Source organism: Aspergillus candidus (assembly GCF_002847045.1).
Source record: "Aspergillus candidus strain CBS 102.13 unplaced genomic scaffold BDW47scaffold_13, whole genome shotgun sequence".
Lineage (NCBI taxonomy): Eukaryota > Fungi > Ascomycota > Eurotiomycetes > Eurotiales > Aspergillaceae > Aspergillus > Aspergillus candidus.
Genome location: NW_020194018.1, coordinates 377,962 through 392,995, shown reverse-complemented (window position 1 = coordinate 392,995; position 15,034 = coordinate 377,962). Strand labels below are relative to the sequence as shown.

At 50.9% G+C, this 15,034-nt stretch overlaps 3 protein-coding genes across 3 annotated transcripts; 1 reads left to right on the top strand and 2 right to left on the bottom strand.

The window, feature by feature from the left end:
- Window positions 1-16: 16 nt before the first annotated feature.
- Window positions 17-1,866, bottom strand: BDW47DRAFT_13680 (PDK/BCKDK family protein kinase). Its single transcript, XM_024818295.1, has 4 exons — window positions 1,568-1,866; window positions 1,312-1,460; window positions 250-1,238; window positions 17-190 (listed from the first exon to the last, which is right to left on the bottom strand). The coding sequence occupies exons 1-4, from the start codon at window positions 1,677-1,679 to the stop codon at window positions 127-129; spliced, it is 1,314 nt and encodes a 437-aa protein (XP_024673550.1). The 5' UTR covers window positions 1,680-1,866; the 3' UTR covers window positions 17-126.
- A 4,125-nt stretch (window positions 1,867-5,991) lies between these two features.
- On the top strand, window positions 5,992-8,520 carry BDW47DRAFT_103223 (uncharacterized protein). The gene is made up of 6 exons (XM_024812027.1): window positions 5,992-6,766; window positions 6,840-7,003; window positions 7,134-7,439; window positions 7,509-7,933; window positions 7,996-8,139; window positions 8,220-8,520. Exons 1-5 carry the CDS (start codon window positions 6,462-6,464, stop codon window positions 8,020-8,022), a joined length of 1,227 nt encoding a protein of 408 aa, XP_024673549.1. The 5' UTR covers window positions 5,992-6,461; the 3' UTR covers window positions 8,023-8,139; window positions 8,220-8,520.
- A 1,463-nt stretch (window positions 8,521-9,983) lies between these two features.
- Window positions 9,984-14,245, bottom strand: BDW47DRAFT_116586 (Cullin repeat-like-containing domain protein; the record flags this gene model as incomplete). Its single annotated transcript, XM_024814954.1, has 11 exons — window positions 9,984-10,234; window positions 10,298-10,383; window positions 10,465-10,560; window positions 10,681-10,682; window positions 10,720-10,836; window positions 10,885-11,612; window positions 11,671-11,726; window positions 11,923-12,034; window positions 12,269-13,618; window positions 13,688-13,905; window positions 13,962-14,245. The coding sequence occupies 11 exons, from the start codon at window positions 14,243-14,245 to the stop codon at window positions 9,984-9,986; spliced, it is 3,300 nt and encodes a 1,099-aa protein (XP_024673548.1).
- Between the last annotated feature and the right edge of the window lie 789 nt (window positions 14,246-15,034).

Sequence of the window (15,034 nt, the reverse complement as noted above, 5' to 3'; positions counted from 1 at the left end):
GCGAGCTGCTTCGATATTCATCGGCGTCAATCCTTGGGATGTCGGTGGGTCAGGCTCCAGGTAAGATGGATGGAGTCTATGGGAAGTGGTGAACCGAACACGACCATCCCTCATGACTGGTAATTGTCACTGGAGGGGTTCCGAGCTCGAGGAGAGCCGATTGAGGTGCAGATACACATCCGTTCCGTACCTGTCACATATTAGTCGATGACGGCAGAAACAACAAAAAAAAAAAAAAAGAGAACTCACCCCTCCATGCTGATCAGCTTCAGATCACCACCAAAGTAGCGCGCATACAGACGACTTATGGGCAGTCCGTAGCCAAACCCGGCCATGGGAGCCTTGAAGTCGCTCTTGTCAAAGTCCGGGTCCAGGTTGGGCGTCTGCTCGACGGTGGTGTACATGTACGTCCACACCAGGGGGATGGCGGAACGCGGGATGCCGCCACCCTCGTCGGTGACCTTGATCGTGATGTCCTCCTTGCCTTCGGCGATTATTACCTTGGTGACGGGGAACGCCTCCTTGTCGGCGCCGTATGTCTCCACCACGGCGCGCAGCGAGTTCTTCAAGGTTTCAAATAGCATATGCGAGAGGTGTCCCGGAACGTACATAAAGTTCAGGTCCTCCTTGCAGACGAGCTGAACCTTGGGCGCTTCAAAGAGACCGTAGTAGTCCTCACAGACAAAGCGAGCGTTTTCAATGGCCTCGAGCGCGATCTCCCGCACGTTGGTCTTGGTGCAGATGATCCCGACATAGTGCGGGTGGCGAACGTGGGTCTGTTCCGTGAGGGCGATGTGTTGGCCGATGAGCATGCGGATACCAATGCGGGACATGTAGAAGCGATCGAGGAAGGACTGAACGGTGGAGTCGATCTGCAGACGCTGGCGTTTCCGTTTCCATTCCAGGATGCCCTGGGCCACGGTGGTCACCACGCCGTCGTGTCGCCGTTTGATCTGCTGCAAGGTCTTGGAGAAGCGTTCGTTGTAGTCGTTTAGCTCCGGGGGCCAGTTGCCTTGATCGTCGGAGGGAACGAAATATCTCCGCACCGCCACACCCTTCCCATTGGTGTTATGTTGCACCGCCGAGCTGGGGGAGGAGCGGTATTGGCCCTCCTTGACGCTGGGGTTCTGGGTGGTCTCGGAGAGAATTTTAGACTGGCCCCCATTGATTCGGTTCGGTCGCATCAGGCGGGCTTTGACTTCCTGGGTGAGGGAGGGTCGCGGGAGGGTGATGATTTCCTGTGCGCAACGGTTAGAACGCCACAGGCCGGGAGGGGGCGGCAGAAGGGAAGGGGGAGCGGGTGGGTCAAACCTCGAACGACTGCGCATACCAGTCCTGGACCTTCTTGATGGAGGGCATTTCACTCAATCCATCTGGAAGCTCGCCCAGATCCTGAACGCGATGAGCCAATCGGATGGGAAGTTCTTCGGACAAGAACTGCGAGGCACGGAAGAGAGTGCCTGATAGGAGGGCGATCAGCGATCGTCCGTCATTATTGGGAGGGGGGAGGGGGGATTTTCCCATCACGCTGCATTCGCGTCGCGAGTGAACCAAACCGGAAACGTACCTGTTGATGGACGGTCGCCAAATTGGACCATCTGCCGGAGAGAGACGCCGGTGGCAGGAAAGCTGGCATAATGTCTGATGGTGTCCATCAGTCTCTCCGACGGTTTCCACATGATGGGTGCTATTCAGGCCTCGCGGCCTGGAGTCACACGGATTGATCACTGGAATAATCCAGCAGAAGCGATCGTTGATATGAGCGGAATCAAAAAGGATGGATAGAAGTTAGGTGGTGCAATGGGGGAGAATGAGGAGGAGGGGAGAAAGGCAGGGCGAATGGGGAGAGAAGGAAAGTGAAATTGACTGCCGAGGTTGGACTCTCCGCTTCCACGAGCTCGGAACGGAGGAAGGACTAGTGGGAGATTGACAGAGGGGAGTGTGTGAGGGGGTGAGGGAAGAATGAAGAGAGAGAGATAGGAAGAAAGGGGGAGGAGAAGAGAGAAGGGTCAATGGTTTAGGATAGATTGGAGGGGAGGAAGAGAAGAGAAGAAATGGAAGAAGAGAAGAAATGGGGTATGATGACTCTTCTCATTCTGCTCATTCTCGTGCTGCTGCGGAGACCCGAATTCCCGGGGTGTTCCCAGTCACGTGTGGGGGGGTTGATCCCGTGCAGGGCCGAGGGAAGTCCAGCAAAGTCCAGCAAACGTGAAGTCATTTCGCCGCCGATCCATCTCCTGTTGATCCACTGTCTGGATTCATTCGTATGATCTTATTCCTATGTCTTGATTATGTCTGGGATGGTCCATTACTAACTCATCGATAGAGAATCGTCAAGTAAAACCAAGGAGGATTGATCAGTGCACCACACTAGTGAGAACCATGGTCTGATTCTGTTCATCGGTGACCTGGTTGGATCGCCCATGCGAACGTGACAGCCCGTGAGCCGAAGCTTCCCTTTCGTCCGAACAGTTCTTCTTCGGTATCTCAGTTGTTCAAGCATTTTTGAAAACATTTGAGGGAGAGTTTGGAGTAGATGTTGAAATTGCTTAGTATATAGTCGCCTCAAAAACTATCATGCAGTCTACCGACATCAATCTGGTTAGTTCTCAAACCGATCAACAACGTCATTGCCTATCCCGTAGATCGGGCTTAATAAGTGGGTTACTTAGCCGTGTGTCCGTGACATCGTTATAGTTATGCCTGACTCCAAACATGTTGAAGGAGAGACAGCGATCGAACGGGAAACCCTCGGCCGTTGTGTGGACTCGGTCGGAGATAGTAGACACTGTCTGGTGGAGACGCTAAGTTGAGCCGTGGACTGTAGTCTGCAGGAATTGCTCCATAGTCCGTACTATACTATGAAGGACATCATGCCACGGGGTTATATCTGGGTGTAAGACTTAAATTAGCATGGTTCTTTGCTTTGTTTGTGGCAATTCTCATTTGACTGCTTATCGGTTGGGATGTGCAATAACTTGTAAATGTCATGCTTGGTGAAAATAGATTCACCAGGCCCAAGTGTCGTCTGCTTTCAGGGAGTGGGTGAGGTATGCTCATATCGCATATGCCTGCTATGTTCATAGCGAGAACTCAGACTTGGGTCTTGGAGCATGCCAAGGCTCGGTGTGTCTTCTTCCCTCCATCCTCTATATAAGCACTATTTGAACCCCACAGCGTACATCTACTCGTATAAATCTGGGGAACGAGAGCTTAAAAGACAATTCAGTATGACCTAATCCTGGGGACAGATCGAAAAAATGATGATGATGACCAATCCCCACAATCTCCAACAAATCTTTCGTCCATTACACTACCCATGTAGCGGTCGAGCCCCTACCGTCCCAACTACCATAGAGAAAGGAAACAACAGCCGAGGACGGAGTACCGGGATGTTGCAACCAGGTCGTGGGAGATTTGATGTGTCGCCAGGCCGAGCTTCGTGTCGAGCTGCCTAGTCCAGCATGGAAGACCGCAGCCAATCAGACGATTGATATTGGTAGTATCCGTATCTAGGTAGATATCATTCATCCAACAGTCACTCCAGTGATGCTTCGGAATACTCGATCGGGATGGCCAATATTCAATTATGAAGCGTGTGATTGACCGTTCGATCAGCGCCACTGTGACGAGGCTGCCAGTCAACACCGTTTGAGAGAGAAAAAAGGGGGAAGATCAAAGAATCCAAGCAGGCTAAAGAAAGCAACAAGGGAAAACCAAAGGTGGCTTCTGCCTAGGTACAAGTCCAGAGCGATAATCCCCACAGTTCATGGTTCTTGGCTTGACCGGCACGTTCAAAGGGACGCGGAGCCGGCCCCTCAGGGCAGATAGGAGGTAGTAGTATCCGTAGGTACCGTCTCCGAGATGATGCTTGTTGTGGCAAAGTTACAGAGTGCGCAGTCATTACCAGGATCTAGGTCTCGGGCCCACGCCGGCGCTCTTGGCCCAGATTTAGAATCGTGTCGACCGTTCGCTACTAGACGGTGAAACCTCATGGTTTGGTGGTGGTTCTTCGCCATGTTGGGTGCCTAGTACCTACTGGTTTACCTAGTGTGGGATCAGCGTTGTCAATTGAATGATCATCTCCTCATGATATCCTTATCACATCATCATCTTCCCCAAATTCTCTTTCATCGAGGGTACTTTGGTCCCTGCGGTTGAAAATCTTTCTAGCGGTGGAGGGCTGAGCAGCTATATTGCTAGACTCTTTTGCCATTGACGCCTGGATGACCCACCAGCCAGAATTATCGTCATTTGTGAATCTCCCCGTCAGCGGACCCGACTGGCTGCCCTTATTCCATGCTGTCCTGTCTGGAGCATCATCGTGCAGCGGGCAGTGCGTCGTCGACGTCTTTTTTTCTTTTCTTTTCTTTTCTTTTTTCTTTTTTCCTTCTTTGATATTTCTTTTTCCGTTCCATCTGGTTTGTTGGCGGTGACAACCCTTGTCGATGGACGTCTAGGGCCGAAAATCGTTTTGGGTAGCAACAAATGGGGTCGGAGGGGGCAAAAAGGTCCAGAAGATCGCTAGCCAGTCGAGTAGACAATAACACGTCAAAACATCCACTCTCCAAGTATATTCCCTCGGGATCATGAGAGGAACTCAATCCTCGACCGTCCCACTGGAAGGATTGATATGTGTAAGCTTCTATATGTGTATGTTTTGTGTAAGACCCCCGGTTGATACACTTCGCTTCTGGTAAATAGTATAGTCTCGGAATGATGAAATTGTCAAGGACTTTTTATGCAGCGCGGTATCTTGTTGTTCGAAGTCTGTTTCAAATTGTCCAGACGTTGCATTGGTTGGGATCTTGAAGGTCCACCGACGTATTGTCGAAAATTGGAGTGGGCCTGACTCGTAACTCTTTTCATTCTCTCTTTATTTCTTCCCTCTTTTTCTGTCTTTTCTTTATTCGTTTCGTTTCGTGTTTCTTGTTCATGAAAATCATGCGAAGGGATTAACCGGGGGAAAATCCAACTAGCCGTGCATCGTCATCGTCAGTTTGACGGGCAGGAATGGATGGCGCAAACCGGCATTATTGTGGACTTGCACGATCATCGCCCAAGTCGGGTATTTTTGTTCTAGCCACACGGTTCTTCCTTCTTGGCATTATTTACAGTTATTATGATTTTGATTGGGTTCATAGATTTCATTTGTTCTCTGCGGATTTAGATTCGGCGTCGAATGGAATTGGTCGCACTGACGAAGGTACCGACATCGAAAGACCAATAGGCGTACCCTGTACATCGTGAGAGGAGAGAAACAGACAAGCGAACGACGGAGAAGGAAACAGAGAACGTACTGGTAGGAGGCTAAATCGACCAAAGTCTAGAGAGGATCCGCAAAAAACGCTCCAGGTCCATTGCCTTTTTGGCCCTCATGCCGTTGATGCCAAATTTCGAATCCGTAGCTGGCTCCAGTTGGAAAGTCGTTGCCCCTCTTGATCCTCTCGTTGTCTTTTTTTTCGTTGTCTTCCCCTCCCCCTCTTTTTTTTGTTGATTTTTTTTTTCTCTTGGATTCGTTCCCCGACGGATTTCTCCCCTTTTCTTTGGAATTCCCCGATGAGATATCCGATTGGGGGTGACTGCAGTGGCTGTAGAGGTTGGATTTGGATAAGATTGGCGGGATTGACAGTGTATTTTGTGATTTCTGGAGATCAACAATAAATCAGTCAAAGCTAAAATAATAGTTGTCAACCAAGAGGTCAAAAGAGTTTCAACTGGAAGAAAGAAAGAAAGAAGAGGGAAAGAGAGAACGAATCTCAACGGTCAAATCCGACCTCAGGAAGACTATCGAATGGAAAGAAAGAACAACAGAACAAGAACAGGTCGCATGACAGTTCAAATCTGGAGACAAATACAGAATTAAAACCAATAGAACATCAATCCAAAAATTATTATAATTACCAACAAGTGTTCTGGTGCTTCTCTATTAATGATCGTGATTATTGACTATTTCCATCGACTACAGTCACAACTTGGCCTAGTGTGGAAGTGTCATTCTTCTTCTTCTTTCTTGTCGTCTTCTCTGGGGATTTGAATTCCTCATTCCTCTCTCTCTCTCTCTCCTCGCTCTTCGTTCATTCGGCCTTTTCCTTTTCTACTTCTTCCAAGTCCTTTTCAGTCTCCCTTCTTCTTTCTATTTTTTTTCCTCCTTTCTTTCATCCCTCTCCTCTTATTATTGATTTTCCCTTTCGGGCTTCTTTTTCCCTCGCTTCCTGGTTCCCTTCGACCCGATTAGGAAACCAAGTGATCACACAGGAAAACCAAAAGAAAAAATAAAAATAAAAACAAGAAAGAGAGGAAGTGAGGACGAGAAGAATCAAGAAGCATCAGAGAAGAAGAAAAAAAGTCGCACCAGGCCTCTGGCAGATGCATCTCCCGTCGTCAGCCAATTTAGATCTCTCCTTATACTTCCACCTCCTCAGTCGCTGCGGGTCGATGTAAGCAGCTTGAAAAGAACCATGTCTCGTCGTCGCGCATCCAATAGCGAGTCGCTAGCGTCGTCCTCCTCGATGAACGAAGCGTTTGCATATCCATTTTCCAGCATGCAGCAGAATCATCAGCCCCCGCGGCGCGGTCCGATCGAGGGCCCCAACGGCCGGAGGCTAATCCGTAGAGTCACCTGGCGTTCCTCCACCTACAAGCTAATGGCCTCCTTGTGGGTGTTGGGCGTCTTCTACATCGTCTGGCTCATCCGTGATATCTTCTATCTCCCCTTCAGCCCCTCCCAGACCTTCCCCATCACCCTGGCGGGCCCCAACCATGAGTGAGTGAGCCTCGGATAACCGACCCGTCCGCGGGTCACGTCAAGGAGCGGCTCTAACCAATCCCGATCGCAGCTTTCTGGCTGAATATGCAGGTCATCGTCAGTGTGGCCTCTCCTCGCTGTCACTCTTCGAGCCGCCGCAGGACACCAAACTGTACTGCCAGACCCGCGACTCCTTGCTCAATGCCATGAGCAACGGTGGCCGACATGGGTTTGATGCGGCCTATACCTCCCAAGGTAAGTCGATCACAGAAGTGTCACCTCCTCCGTTCTCCCCTTCGTCGGAAGCCGAGGGGAATGGGCCTCCGGCCTCCTCCCGGTGACCCGAGGACCCTGCCGCCCGCAACTGACGACATGCGCCTATCAGGCTGCTCTTATCGCTGGTTTTCCGTCTCCCAAGCCTGTGACGTCCTGCAGAAATTCGACGGCGTGATTTTCATTGGCGACGAGTCCCTGGCCGACATCTATGCGGGATTTAACATCCTCCTCCGCCAGAACCTGGAATCTGGCTCCCTCAAAGATTGGAAATTCAGCAAGGACCAGGCGGAGAAGTGCAAATGCGATTCGCAATTCACTAGCCCTCTGTGTGCCCCACTGCGGATTACCTCCAGCGACCAGGCGTATCAACAGGACGGTCCCGCAGCGGAACGGAGCCCGTACCGGTGTTCAACTCGTGAGTGCCGTGTTCCCCTTCCTAGTCGAGTGCCCACGTTCTGCGCTGCTAACCGGCCTTGGTCTCAAGGGGTCTCCCACGGCTTTGTGCCCATCACCGGCTCGCCCGCTTCCAAAAATGCCCACGAGACGTTTCGTCTCCGGGTCTCCCAGGCCACCGGGAAGAGCCGACCGGTCCCGGTGATCCACAGCCTGTCGCTCTCAACCTCGCATTCGTTGTCGACCGCCCGCAGCAGCATGGACGAATGGCTGGCGTCAGCCCAGTCGAGTGGACGCGACATGCCGTTCCTCTGGGTTGGGCCCAATTCCCCCGGTCACCAAAATTCCCCGGGCGACAACGTGCGCGCCCGCAGTTGGCAATATACCCTGGATGCATCGGACGCCGCTCGAGGCAAGGGGGTCGAGTCGCTTGGCATGTACAACGCCACCCTGCAGGCCGACAGTTGGGATGGCGTGCATTACGGCGAGAAGGTCGCTGTGATGCAAGCGATGATGGTATGCTCCGTTCCAAAGGATAGCTAGTACATACCGGGAAAACTGACCAGTATCTGCTCTAGATCCTCAATTGGCTGGCCGCCCTCTAGTCTGTCCTCTCTCCGTCCGGGGGGTAATGGTCTTCCCATCCGGGGGTTGATATCGCATATGAATGACGTCTTTCACCGAATTGGCTGATTGCTGAGTTTCGTCCGTTACACAGATAGGTATGTCCATTTCCTGCCCTGCTCGTTCATTTCCCCGCCTGCATCTGTTCTAATTAGGTTAATGATCTGGTGGTCGCCAGACCGTGTCGCCTGTCCCGGTCGTGTTGATCTGTGTCACACTCATTTACTAAAGCGCTTGCAGAATTTTGATAGAGACTTTGACGCCTGGTCTGACTGGACTCCGCGGAGTTACCGCTGGCCGGGTTATTTGCATTTGGATGGCGGTGGTCTGTCTGATATTCCTAAATAGAGAAGTTCGTTTATTGAATCTTGCACGCACCAGGTGCGATCTGAAAAGTTGGAGAAAATAGGATATGTATATATTTTGAATTAACCTCTCTCCCCTTCCTATAGGTGCTTTGTTTTGGAGATACCCAGCATGATCTGGACGGGCCTTATAGAGTAAATCCTAGCTTTATCAGCTCTTGGTTTTATGGAGTTCAATTCACGTTTATCAAGACATGCCATGGAATAGAACTGCCTTTTTATTTCCTTTTGCATGAGATTTTCCATTTCCATTTCCATTTTCCCTTTTCTACCTATACCTTATTCATTCTCCAGTTTTTGCTCCCTCCAACAACACCATCCATACCTATACAATGCATATTCAAATCAAACAACTACTACTCTCACAGGTGAAGCAATAACCTCAACTCCCCATTAAATTACTACCTACCTACCTACCTACCAGACGCAAAGCTAGTCACACCACCCACGCAATACAACCAACCTTTGGCTGCATCTTTGTACAACATGGAGTATGTATTTATGTATGTTTGTATGCACCACACACATTCTGTACGACATGACCAAACTTAAAGGGAAAAAGAAAAGAAAGAATTCTCCGAGGTGGGAAAAAAGCTAGTTGGAAAACAGAGGCGTGGTAGGGAGGAGGGTAGATATTGCTCCCTTTTTTTGGTCTTGGGGTGGGTGTTTTATGTCGGTCTGTTTGTCGGTTTGTTAGGTAGGGGGGCATGTATGCGGCCATCTAGCTGGCTAGCTAGCTAATTACTTATTCGGAGAGAGAGAGAAACGATGGGTATAATATGATAGAATGTCGTTGTGACTAGGAATCCACCTCTACTACTTACATACCTACCTACCTCCCTAATTGCCTACCCCAAGTAATACTCTTTCATATTCACCCACTTATGTACCTACCTACCAGATAGTAAAGGACCTAACCCAGTACAGTGCAATGTAATACAGTAGATCGCAGGATAGTAACATACCAGGATCAGCTGGGCTGGGCCTTATCAGACCGTTACCGTGGCAGGGGGTGGAAGCGGGGAGAGGACAGCGTAGGGGTATTACGTAGTACGTGTGAAGGTAAGGTAGGTGGTACTGGATTGGATGCATGGCTTGTCTGGTTATTGTATAGTTGCTTTGCTGATTGAGCTAGCTTGGAGACTGGTTTGTGGATGTTTGCCTGATAGATAGATACTATCAGTAGCACAGTGAATGTGAAGAATTATACGAATGTGTACTGGATAACTATCATCGAGTCTGCTTTTGTTTTGGCTAGCTGATTATGATACAGACGGCCCCAGCCCGGCTTGGATTTTTGTAAATGTCACAAGGATATTATGGCAATCATTGATTGCTGAATCAGCATGACCAGTGGGTTTGCATTGAAGGAAGAAGATAAGATAGAGGATACACCATGATTGATGGTGAGATGGTATTTGCTTTTCTTCTGGCTTTTATAACGCCTGTTTATAAGACAATGGCGATAATGTGGATGAGCGTGTGACCAAGTCATTAGATTCAACTGAATTCGTGTATAAATGTGTTATGTAGACGTGTACATTGTTGTATGTAAATGTTGTAGTGTGGTGATGTACTTAGACATGAAGAGCAGACGTCTCCGCCTTGGCGAGATGGGACTCATAAGGCTTAAGAACCTGCTTGACCTCTGTCGAGACGAATTTCTCAACCTGCTGCGGGGCGCGGCCGACGAAGGTGCTCGGGTCGAGGAGGGTTTCGAGCTCGCCCAGGATGGGGCTGAAGAACTCGGTGCGGCGGATGCGCTCGAGCAGGTCGTTGTCCTGGCCGTGCTTCTTGACGTTGTCGGCGGCTTGGTGGGAGAGGACGCCTGTGGTGATTTATCGGATTAGGATGGGAGGTGTAGGTGAGATAGGGGACAGGAGACACTTACGGATTTCCTCATGCGCGTCTTGCCGGGAAAGGCCCTTCTTGACGCAGGCCATGATGACCTGTTGTTGTAAGTAATTGTTTACAGGACTGGGAGGATTCGCAAGCTTACGTTCTCACTGATCAGATGTTAGTTGTGATCTCGAATATAAGGATTAGAGGATGACTTACGTGGCCATGAAAGGAAGCTCGTCGTTCACATGACGTCTGATGACCTCGGGGTAGACGACGAAGCCAGAGGTGACGTTGTCTGGGATGTGGTTAGCGCTTCCACCAATATCAGTCGATAACACTCACTCAGCAGGATGAGACAAGCGTCCGCGGTGAGATACAGCTCCGGGACGCTGATACGGCGGATAGCACTGTCATCCTAGACGCAGTTAGCACACCTGTTACTATGAGACAAAAGAAAAAAACAGTTCTCACCAGAGAGCGCTCAAACCACTGCGCCGAGTAGGTGTCCAAGGCATCCTTGGGCAGGTTCTGAAGGTGTCTTCCCAGGGAGCAGAGACGCTCAGAGCGCATCGGGTTGCGCTTATAGGCCTGTAATATGTCAGATTGTATCCCTAAAGCCTGCAGTGTGTTACGTACCATCGCGCTGCTGCCAATCTGGTCCTTCTCAAAAGGCTCTTCAAGCTCCTTGAGCATGGCGAGATGGCGGATATCAATGCCAATGCGCTCGCAAGTGGAACCGAAGGAGCCCAGGGCGTTGCCAACATCAACGTCGATCTTGCGGGAGTACGTCTGGCTGGAAATGATGAAAGCAGAGCTGAACCCAGCCTTCTCGGTCACCAGCTCGTCCAGCTGCTCGACCTTACCGTGATCACCCTCGAAGATCTGGAGGAAAGAAGCCTGAGTACCGGTGGTACCCTTGACACCACGGAAACGCAGGTCATCGCGGGCCCTCTCCAAGTTCCTCAGATCCATGAGCAGATCCTGGATCCACAGGCACGCCCGCTTGCCAACCGTGACGAGCTGGGCAGGCTGTCCGTGCGTGAAGCCGAGACAAGGCAGGTCCTTGTACTCCTGCGCGAATGCAGACAGCTTATCGATAACGACGGCCAGCTTGGGGATCAGGATGTCGAGACCGTCGCGGAGGAAGATGAGATCGGCGTTGTCCGTGCAGTAGCACGAGGTGGCACCCCAGTGGATGATGCCCGCCGCAGCCGGGGCGACCTGTCCGTACGCGTGGACGTGGGCCATGACATCGTGTCTCCGGCGCTTTTCCTCCTCCGCGGCAACCTTGAACTCCTCGTCCTGGATCGTAGTATGCGCCTTCATCTGGGAAATGGCGTCATCGGTGATAGGGAGACCGAGCTCTGACGCAACCGGTTAACACACGACGCATTGGAATCGGTGGACACTAGACAAGTATACCCTTTTGAGACTCGGCCAGCCAGAGCCACAGCTGTCGCCAGGTAGAGAAGCGGTTCCTGGCGGAGAAGAGGTACTTCATCTCATTGCCTATACGCATAAACCCTATTAGTCCGAAACCGGGATCGGCGAATCGATCGACCCGTGGGGTGACTTACTCGAGTACCGCGAGTTGAGGGGAGTCTGGTAGACATCATTGCTGGAGGACATCCTGTCGGATTGGAATTGAGAGGCTTCCTCGACGAATTGAGCGACAGGAAAGGAGAACAGATAGGAGAGGGGCTCTTGAATGTGTGGAGGATCGATGGGAAATTTTGCGGCGGGACAATCTTGACGCTAGCGGGGCTCCGCTTATCAGTCACGTTATCTGGAGGGGTTCATCGTGAGTTTTCGATCAGCCCGGATATGGAAGCGGATCGTGAAGGTGAATATAACATTGACTTTCAGTGGTGGACATTATTATATTATTACTTTATCAGAGCTTGACAGGATCGCAATAGGTAGATATAGCTAAGTAGTCATCCCATCCCATCGGGTTCTTGACCCCACATCAACCCCGGAGCCCAGTCCTATGACAAAGCAGCTAATTGTGCAGCGAGACTGTTCTTGTCGTACTTGGCATATTTGCCCCGGCCTTTGTCGATCTCGTGGTAGCGGTCCCAGAAGCGGGCATAGAGAGGCTCCAGGACGCCCTGCACTTCTCGCGCGAGTACTCCGCGCACCTCTCGTTCCATGTAGAGTGACTTGTGGCGCGACACCAGCTCATCAAAGCTAGCGTTGAACGCCTTGAATTTGTCCTTGATTGCGTCCCGATCCTTGGAGTGGAGGGCCTTGACAATGGCGCTGGAGTCGACTGCGCCGCTCGATGCGGGACGTGCCCCCCGCGACGTATACTGGACATCCAGCAGGTAATGCGAGGGCTCCTTCCAGGCATCCAGGTAGGTGGAGGTGGCACGCTTGCGGAAGCTGTCGATTCGCGCGATGCTGTCCGGAGACCCTAAATACTTGGCCAGTTCCGGATTCTGCCGAATAGAGCGGTCGACGATGCAAAATATGTTGGACAGGAACACACCCTGCACGGCTTTGGAGCGGTGAAATGTTCGCCCCCGCGCTTCAAGAGCAACCATCATGGTTTCGATCATATCCAGGATGAAGTGTGATAAAAGTGTCGAGCTGTCCGGACTGACGTCCAAGGGTGTAGGGTTGGGTACATTGGACGTGGACCGCCAATTTCCGTCTCCCAGCGAAGTCAAGATCGAAGCCAATGGGCCTGAATATGCAGTCAATGTGATGAGAGAGTTCATCACTTCATGGACCAGAGGTACGGGTCCTCCATCCGGCGGCAGCATCGTGATAGCTCCCGCTTTCCGCTTTGTCTCCTCGATCAGTTCCGAAAGCGAGGATTTGGCGGTCTCACGGACGGGTCTGAGAGCTTCGATGAACAAGCTTTTGAGCTCGCCCGTTTTGGAGTCGACACGATAAGACATGGCGGTTACAATGTCAATAATCTCGAAGGCCAGAAAACAATCGGTCATGAGATTGGCACGGATGTACTGATTGAGTTCCCGCAGGGTTTTGGAGTATTCGGTCAGCGCCGAACGACACGTAGCCTGCAGAGCCAGGCCTCGTTGTTCGCCCGTAAATATGCGCGAAAGGATCTCATGTTCGGCGTAAATGAAATTTTCCAGCGCATTCGAATAAATCCCGATTCCGTTTGTGCCTTGTTTATAGGGACCGTCGGTAGCCCTCCGTTTGACGGTATTCAGGGATGCAGTCGCGAGGTTCTGCAAGTTTGATGTAACGTATCCACCACGGATCTCAGCGTATATTCTGACAGCCGGATTGCCACCTTCACCACGCTGGGGTCCTAATGCCGCCACTGAGTCGAGGGTGGAGCAGATAGGCCCCAATATGGCGAGTTCTTCCTGCGGGATCGACGGGAATGGTAGTTCTAATTTGCACAGTATGCGTAAGCGTCGCGATCACTGATGAATGGTAGCTGGGAGCAGCAAGGGCGTACCTTTTGTCAGATAATGTAGCGGCTCGACAGGCCCGACGTATTGGCTTAACTTGCCACGGAGCAGGTCCTGAAGTTGGGTGGAACCGATGGATAATAACGAGGTCAAATCGGAGATCGCTTTTTCGTTCGACCGCATATTAGTCGAGTTGAGGTCCACGAGTGCCTTTTCCACCCGTCTAAGGGCTGACAGGTATTGGGGCAGGCCGGCGCTTTGAGGTCTGTTGGAGAGAGTCTGATTAGATGCGCTCCTTTTGGATTCCACAGCACAACATACCCAGCGCGAATGATGCCTTCCTCTCCCCTCTTCGCATCGAGAGGCTGACGGAGCCGTTCGATTGCCTCATTGACTCTGTCAATGTTGGTGTTGGTGATCTGGAGAGATTGCGTGTTGCTGTAGATGGGACCGATGGCATTTTTCACTACGTTTCCACCGGTCTCTAGGCGAACCATGGAGCCTTGGATCTTCTTCGTAAGGAGCTTGAGCTTCTCGAGGTTGGCGTACAACACCTTGACCTCTGCGCTCTCCTCCGCGTAGGCCGTATTCCTTGTGCCAACCATGATCAAGGTGTTTGGTCGCAGGGACCCACACGTCAAATAATTAGGAATAAGTTAAAAGTACACCCTCGAATAGGTGAATCATGTCTCTCAGATTGATCGGATTCTAGAGAGAAAGATGGCAAGGTGAAAAATTGGCCGATGAGGCGCCTGGCCTCATGGAGCAAACATAACGGGGATGGAAAGCTTGGGTGGGTTTGGGGGGAAGGAGAACGTGGTTCCCTCAGGCATTAATCTTTCTCCGCAATTACGATGGACGTCGGTGACGCTAACCCGATTGAGGTTGTTTCGGCCCGTCTTGATCCCGAGATCCTGAAATCATTGATGCTTCTTGGTTTACACCCCAGTATAATCATTATACCGGACTGAAATCACGATTGGATTCCTACAGGAGAGTGTGGGATTGAATCTGGTCTTGGGAAACCAGGATATGCATTGTCCGAAATGTTAAACCACCAAATAACAATGACTTGAGTACTTTTTCCAGAAAGATGGATATTATCACACGGGCCCAAAGGATATCATGATACTTTTGAACCATGGACTATGTGGGTAAGCTACTATCTGCTGTTTGATGATACTCATCTCGGACACTGCCATGGCTGTCAATCTGTTGGTCGAGACTGTCGTCTCAACACTTGGGACAGCAAGGCTCAAAACTCTATTCTACACAGCTTCGCGCCTGGGCTGTTAGAAAAACAATAGATTAGAAAATCTAAGCAGGTTTAGGTACGATGCATTGTCCAACAATTAGATATGAAACGATTGAATACAACATAATTATGGAGCATG